The sequence below is a fragment of the Fundulus heteroclitus genome, chromosome 21, assembly GCF_011125445.2.
Source record: "Fundulus heteroclitus isolate FHET01 chromosome 21, MU-UCD_Fhet_4.1, whole genome shotgun sequence".
NCBI classification, from domain to species: Eukaryota; Metazoa; Chordata; class Actinopteri; order Cyprinodontiformes; family Fundulidae; genus Fundulus; species Fundulus heteroclitus.
In genome coordinates this window covers 247,318-255,000 of record NC_046381.1, presented here as the reverse complement: position 1 = coordinate 255,000, position 7,683 = coordinate 247,318, and the positions used below count along the sequence as shown (strand labels likewise).

The following is a 7,683-nucleotide window of genomic DNA, read 5'->3' as shown; positions in this document are numbered from 1 at the left end:
GATGGAGATGAATTGTTCCCATTTTAAGTGCAAAAATCTTATTCTATTGGCAAATCATCTCATTTACCTGCTCAAATCAAGGATAAATGCACTCATTTGAAGAAAATTTTAGTTATTTTCAGTTCTGTTTTTGCAGTGTGGTTGCAGGAAAAAAGCCAGACACTCGTTCTTATATGCTTCCCCTTAAAGACAAACCATTATACACTGCAAAAATGGATCTAAAAGTAAGTAAAATGATCTTAAAGTTAGTGTATTTATCCTTGATTTGAGCAGGTAAATAAGATTATCTGCCAAAGGAACGAGTATTTTACCTCTAAAATAAGATAATTAGACATCCTGCACTTGAAATAAGATGATGGAGATGAGTTGTTCCTATTTTAAGTGCAAAAATCTTATTCTATTGGCAAATCATCTTATTTACCTGCTTAAATCAAGGACAAATACACAAATTTTAAGAACATTTAACTTATTTTTAGTTCCATTTTTGCAGTGAGACGTGTGAATGGGGCGGAGAGACGGTCCAGGTGGCACACAGCTGGTGTTGAAGGTGGAAAAAAAGGGTATAAATTAGTGCTGTCAGTTAAACGCGTTATTAACGGCGTTAACGTAAACCCATTTTAACGGCGACAATTTTTTTGTTGCCGTTAATCGCGCGTCAAAACACACACACTGTTCCCTAATGTTTTTCCCCCCGCCGCGCTCTCCGGAGTGTGTTTCTTTTACCCTCGGCGCTTTCCGTAGTTTCAAGAGTGCTAGAAAACTGTAGCAAAACAGACCCGCGCTGCACGTGAGCGCAAAGTTTCTTTTTCCCTCGGACACATGCGACTTTGGGCTTTTTTCTAAAAGCGCTTCTAAATTTCATGAGTCACGGGTTGCGGTTTTTTTGGGCAGGTTTCTGAAAGTGAAATCGCTTCTTTGGGCTCTTAAATAAGTGACGAAACAGCGGTTATTATGAAACCTGCCTGCACTACATTTGAGTGTATCCAGCTGAAATATCCCTCCGCCATAGGAGCCGACGGTAGTAAAGGCAGACAGAGCAACTCTGCACGTATTTTCAGCAGTTTACGGTGCAATAACCGGTGATAACGGCTGAAAGTAGATTACTTGGTGCAGAATACCATGTCTATCTTTGTTTAAGAGGCAAAAAAAATATATCGGCATGAAAACAGGTATTTATTTACACATTTGTTTACACATGGTGTAAACATCAGGGCGTCATGATTAGTCATTTAGCCATTATAGTCCAGAGTTTAACATTTGGCACTTTTCATTCCAATTCTGAAAAGTGCTTGAAAAATAACAAAATAAAAATATTTTTTGTACAAGCATGTATTTTATTAGTGTCATTTATTGCAAAATTGCACATTAAAATGCCCAAACAGGCTATTACACTTTCAGAAATAAAAGGATAAAATATGCGATTAATTTACGATTAATCTCGAGTTAACTATCGACATTATGCGATTAATCGCGATTAAAATTTTTAATCGTTTGACAGCACTAGTATAAATACATTTAAGTGATTCATATTTCTCCTCAACAGTGATGATTCTCCTCATGCTCTCCCTGCGGACCCACCGGAAGAAGCCCTACCTCTGCGACGAGGAGGAGAACGTGCACGAGAACATCGTGCGCTACGACGACGAGGGCGGCGGCGAGGAGGACACGGAGGCCTTCGACATCGCCGCCCTGTGGAACCCCCGGGAGGTGCACCACCCTCTGGGCAAGATCAGGCAGGACATGATGCCGGAGATCGAGAGCCTGTCGCGCTACGTGCCGCAGCCGTGCGTGGGCGGCGTGGGCGTGGCCGGCGGCGGCGGCGGCGACAGCAACGTCCACAGCTACGTGCTGGCCAAGCTGCTGGAGGCCGACCTGGACCCCTGCGCCCCGCCGTACGACTCGCTGCAGACCTACGCCTACGAGGGGGAGGGCTCGGTGGCCGAGTCGCTCAGCTCGCTGCAGTCGGGGACGTCCAACGCCGACCACGAGTACGACTACCTGAACGACTGGGGGCCGCGCTTCAGGAAGCTGGCGGAGATGTACGGCGTGCTGGAGACGAACAACCCTCCCATGTGGTAGGAGGCGGCGGCGGAGGAGAGAAGGCCCAAACACGACGGACGGAGCTGGGATCGTGCTCAGGTTCAGCATCCGGAGGCCGGAGCGGCCGCCTGCAGCAGCAGTCTGGGCTGCTTTTAAATCTTCTTCAGACAGGCTGGATTATTGAGCCTCATGGGACCTCGTGGAGGAACGGCTTCAAAGCACACCTTAACACCCCCCCCCCCACCACACCTCCACCTCCACAGCCAGAGGCAGAGCCCCTTCGGTTCAAAGCGTTCGGGCTTGAGATGAAAACTCCCCCCGCTCCACCAGAGAGACGTTTGTTTTGTTGCTCTGAGAGAAAGTCGGTCTTTTGATGTTTTTTGCGGTCCTGAATTACGTCTTTGTTTCACGCTTTGTATTTATGTTTTTTAATTTATTTGGGTTCTTTCGACAAGCGCCGTACGCAGTGAGAGGGGAAAACCTGAAAAAGATCCTGTATGTTGTAACGTACGAGACGCAGAGGAGGCCTCGCCCATGTGGGTCTTCTATGTGTCCATCGTGACATCCGTTGTCCTTCCTCGGCTCTTTGGATCACGGTTCCCTGATTTGTTTTCCTGAAAAGACGAGGCTAACCACCAGGAGGCGTGATTTCCAGCAGAAATCTGGAGCGAGCACACGACCGCGTCGCCTTTTTCCATCCCCGATCCCACCGCCGTGCCAAACGGAGTCCGACGGGCGGAGAGGCTCCGTCTGTCGCTTTTCTTTTTTTTTTTTCTGGTGTCACCTTTTCAAACCGTTGGGACCGCAGGGGACAACGGTGAACCTGCAACAAGTGCCAAATGTAAACAGAACAAAAAAAAAAAAGAGGATTTTTAAGAGGAAAAAAAACAAAAAATAAAAGGGACACAGAAACACCAAAATACAACAAAAAGAAGGATTTTAAAACCCGAAAAACGATGTAAAGAAATTTTTGATAATTGAATTAGGCGGATTTACTTGAATTCAATGTGGTCAGTCATACTGCACTAAGTGGTATGTGAATGTAGATACTTTTTGTATTCTTGTTAATAAAGCTTTTTAAAAAAAATGTGTCTCTTTTTATGATAATTAAAAACATTAAAGAGCTCAGCATGAGTGTGAGCACCGCTGGAGCAACCAGGTATGCTCTGAGGCAGATGAGCGTTCACACTGAGCCTGGTTCTGGTTCTGCTGGAGGTTCTCCTCCCTGTTAAAGGGGAGTTTTTCTTTCCACTGTCGCTTCATGCATGCTCAGTATGAGGGATTGCTGCAAAGCCATCAGCAATGCAGACGACTGTCCACTGTGGCTCTACGCTCTTTCAGGAGGAGTGAATGCTGCTTGGAGAGACTTGATGCAACCTGCTAGGTTTCCTTAGAGAGGAAACTTTCTGACCAACCTGGAGGATCTGATGGAATTTGATTTTGTAAAGAGCCTTGAGATGATATGTTTCATGAATTGGCGCTATATAAATAAAATTGAATTGAATTGATAATACCAAGCTGGATATTGCCTGACATCCACCTGGGAAAGGTTAGAAGGGCGTCTCCAGATTATTTCCAGTCCCATTTACAGAGACATTATTCACACCAATGCACCAATCGGATACCGGATGAATGACGCCAATCCAGCATTGTAACCCAGTCATTTAATTAATATCATACACAACAATATAACACAACAATATAACGGGGATCTAGTCACTTCTAAGTTTGCAATGCCGGTTATGTCTTCACACTGAGCAGCTACAGAGTATCGTGAACCAAGCGCCTGACCGAGCCAACTCTGCTATTTGGAAACATTTTAAACTTGATAAAAATATCTGCAACATAAAAATTTGCGAGGGGTGGTGATAAAGTTGGTAAATTCAACACCACAAACGTAAATAAGCACCTCCTAAAGCATCATGTTAAAGAGCAAGAGGACCCTTTTTTTTAACAATGTTTATGTCAAGCCTGATGCCTTCAGTCGCATGGCAAGGTTTACGGTCCATTCATTCAACAGTAGCATCGGATCGTTATCGGCAGATAAGATGAGCCCAACTGGATCGGTGCATCTCTATTATTCACACCTGCAGAACCTCTAAGGCAGCTGCCAGTCTTCCCAGGACCAAATGCACCCTAAAGTCAGACTGTGCAATGAGAAAAAGCTCCATCCCAGGGTCGACAGACCTCAGGTAATGAGTTACCTGAGTTTTCCTCTCCACTGTCGCTTCATGCATGCTCAGTATGAGGGATTGCTGCAAAGCCATCAACAATGCAGACGACTGTCCACTGTGGCCCTACGCTTCTTCAGGAGGAGTGAATGCTGGTTGTCGGGATTTTGATGCAATCTACTGGTTCCCTTATATAGGAAATTTGTTTGACCAATCTGTATAATATGATTGATTTTGATTTTGTAAAGAGCCTTGAGATGACATGTTTCATGAATTGGCGCTATATAAATACAATTTAATTTAATTTAATTGAAATTCCATGACAGGAAAAGTAAAACCTTGGTTTGCAAAGCTGCATTTCAATGAACCAGAAAACGTCTGATAGAAGTTCTTCTTTGGTCTTGTAGACCAATGAGACCAAAGTAGAGACGTTTGGTCATGATGCAAAACATCGTCTGGAAGAAACCAATCAGCAAATGAGTTCAAACACCCCGTATGAACTGTCAAGCACGGCGGTGGAGGGGCGATGATTTGGGCTCACTTAATAGCCATGACTCCTGGGAACCTTTCAGATACTGAATCTACCATGAAGATCCAAAACTACAACAGAAAAAGAAAAGAACTGAGGTTCTGCAGCCCTGCAGACCTCAAAGTGACTGAAATGCTGTGCAGAAACAAATACTGCAAGTTTACATTATTCCTTCACATGGGTGTTAGAGACTGAAGAAGTCAGAACACCAGACATGAAGAACACAAGTTGTTTAATATGTCCTGTAATCTCTAATACAGTAAATGCTTTTTGTGCTGAGGATCATCTATTCACTCGTTGCCTTTGTGCATCACTGGATCAGAACATAAAAAAAAAAACGAGCTTTAAGAGGATAAACTCTAAGTTCATTGACTTAAATCTGTTAAAACTGCCTCCAGGAGAAGATCACTGAAGTGACTTAACAGCAGAACTCAGAAAACGCCACAAAGGCAAACAGAACCGACTGTGTGGCCCGTGAATGGCGCATCCCGAAGCGCGGCAGAAATTCACGTCCAATTTCCATGTGAAATGAAATGCTAAAGCGTGTTCTAAAGTAATACTGCTGATGATTTTGTTTTCATTAGTTTGAGTGATTCTGTTGAGCAGAGATAATGCTCGGCGTTGATTAAAAAGCCCCCCCTCCCCCTCCCTCGCCGCCTGCCGTACCTGAGCCTCCAGTCTCCATAATGAATAAATTCCTTCCACTGCAACGTTTAAAAGAGCGAATCAAACCGAGCCGCCACAAAAATGTAATTTGCACCTCGCGTCAATCAAAGCAGAACTAAATTAGCGAAAAATAAATGGGGGGAATTATGAGGAAAACAAATGAGAAAAATGGGTGATAATCTACACTGCAGGCGTTTTTCTTTTTCCACTGTTTTGATTTTCTAATTTCACCATGAAAAAACCTAAAAGATGCAAATTAAAGTAAATTCAAAGATTCTGGCCCACATGCTGAGAGGAATTACACAGTGGCTGAATCTTTAGCGTTTAATTTGTCATTTAAATGGTTTTATTGTCTTTGCATAAAGGGCAGAGCCCTTCAATTACATCCCAGGGATTTTTTTCTCTCTCTGTTCTTGACTTTGCTTCAGTATTTATGGCTCCACCAAACACACCTGCTGTTCCAGCTCCTTTAGCTCAGAGGTGAACACGACGTACGTTCTTCACCTGAAATGTCTCCACCTACGGATCTATAGAAGCACAGAAAAAGAAAGAAGCTGGACTTCAGGAAGTCAGATAATAAAAAAGAAATGTGCGATATGAAAAGGGATGGGTATGGTTAAGGATTTATCGATACTACTACTCTTAACGATACTTATCGATCCAGTATTTTAGCGATACTTATTTTTGATTCAAACAAAAGGCTAAAAAAACAAATAATGATCAGCGACTGGTTTATTTTTTAAACATTTGTAACAAAATAAATATTTCTCATAGAAATTGAGCAATTAAAACATTACATAAATAACTTTATGTGTAAACAAAAGGCTAAAATCTGCATCTTCAATAAATAAACAATAAGTATGCTGTAGGAGAGAGGAATATCAACACTGATCTATAGAAGCACAGAAAGAGAAAGAAGATGGGCTTCAGGAAGCTCCTTGTTTATTCAGTCAGATAATAAAGAAAAATAAATGTGCGATATGAAAAGGTATGGGTATGGTTAAGGATTTATCGATACTAATACTCTTAACGATACTTATCGATCCAGTATTTTATCGATACTTATTATTGATTCAAACAAAAGGCTAAAAAAAACAAATAATGATCAGCGACTGGTTTATTTTTTAAACATTTGTAACAAGATAAATATTTCTCATAGAAATTGAGCAATAAAAACATTACATAAATAACTTTATGTGTAAACAAAAGGCTAAAAACTGCATCTTCAATAAATAAACAATAAGTATACTGTAGGAGAGAGGAATATCAACACTGACATGACAGAAAATCATTAAAAACACTCTAAACATGCTCAAAACTAAAAAAAATAACATTTTAGCTGAATCCAAACTACATTAATACATGTTTTATTTCATCAATTTTAACCAAAAGATAGAAGAGGCGCCCACAGTGGAAGAGCTGAATTAATGACAGCGGCTGCGTGTGAATCAGTTACAGGGAGGATCTATTTAAATGTAGCTAAAATTACCCCTTAAAGTTTATGTTTGTAATATATTTACATGCCGCTTTGTATGAAAATTGACCGCCTGTTAGACCTTTCAAAGCAGGAGGGGCTCCCAGCTGATGGTTTGCTGAAGAGACGGTAAACTCAGAGCGATTGGTGCTTTTATTTGATGCCAAAGTCTTAAACAAGACAGAAAAAATTCAGTAGATCAATTGCTTGTCTGTTTTGAATAAAATAGTCATTCGGGCGGTCTGAAAAGTTGCTAAATAGTTGGCAACAGTGTTGATGAACATCAATGTTGTTTGGGTTGGAGTGTCCCTGGAAAACTGAGTGCAACCTTAAAAATACCGTTAAGAAGACCGTCCGATGTTTTAATATTGGATTTCGGTACCCGTCCCTAGAGATGAATCATTATGTAACACAAGACACACCCTTCTAGTCTAACCAATCAATTAGCCCCCAGGTGATCCACGGTTTGTGCTCTTCCAGTCCAACTTGTACAAACATCTGAACAAAAACGCCTTTTTTCTGCCATTAAATCATCTGTTAGGTCTTCTGTTTCATAACAGAAATGAATGCCACACATTCCTAATAAAAAAAAGCATTTTCCCCAAAAAGAAAGAAAGAAAAAACATTACTCGATAATTAAATCTATTTAACCCAGGTAAGAAATGGTAAATCATTCAATATCTCTTAAAGAGAGACAAACAAGTCCATTGAATTAAAAGCCTGCCAAGCTTTACTTCTCCAGAGTTAAAGACCAGAATCTCAGCTGCTTTCAGACCAATGCTTGGTTCAGTTGGTTCTTCTAA

The 7,683-nt window shown here is 41.5% G+C and overlaps 1 protein-coding gene across 2 annotated transcripts in view; it reads left to right on the top strand.

Annotated features, from left to right (window-relative positions):
• LOC105940135 (cadherin-20) overlaps positions 1 to 3,127 on the top strand; it is a 143,366-nt gene extending 140,239 nt beyond the window's left edge. For both annotated transcript variants that reach the window (XM_012882601.3, XM_036125064.1), the window contains exon 12: positions 1,544 to 3,127. In XM_012882601.3, coding sequence (XP_012738055.2) covers positions 1,544 to 2,079 — 536 coding nt within the window. In that variant the 3' untranslated portion in view covers positions 2,080 to 3,127. The remainder of the gene's footprint in view (positions 1 to 1,543) is intronic.
• Positions 3,128 to 7,683: the final 4,556 nt, after the last annotated feature.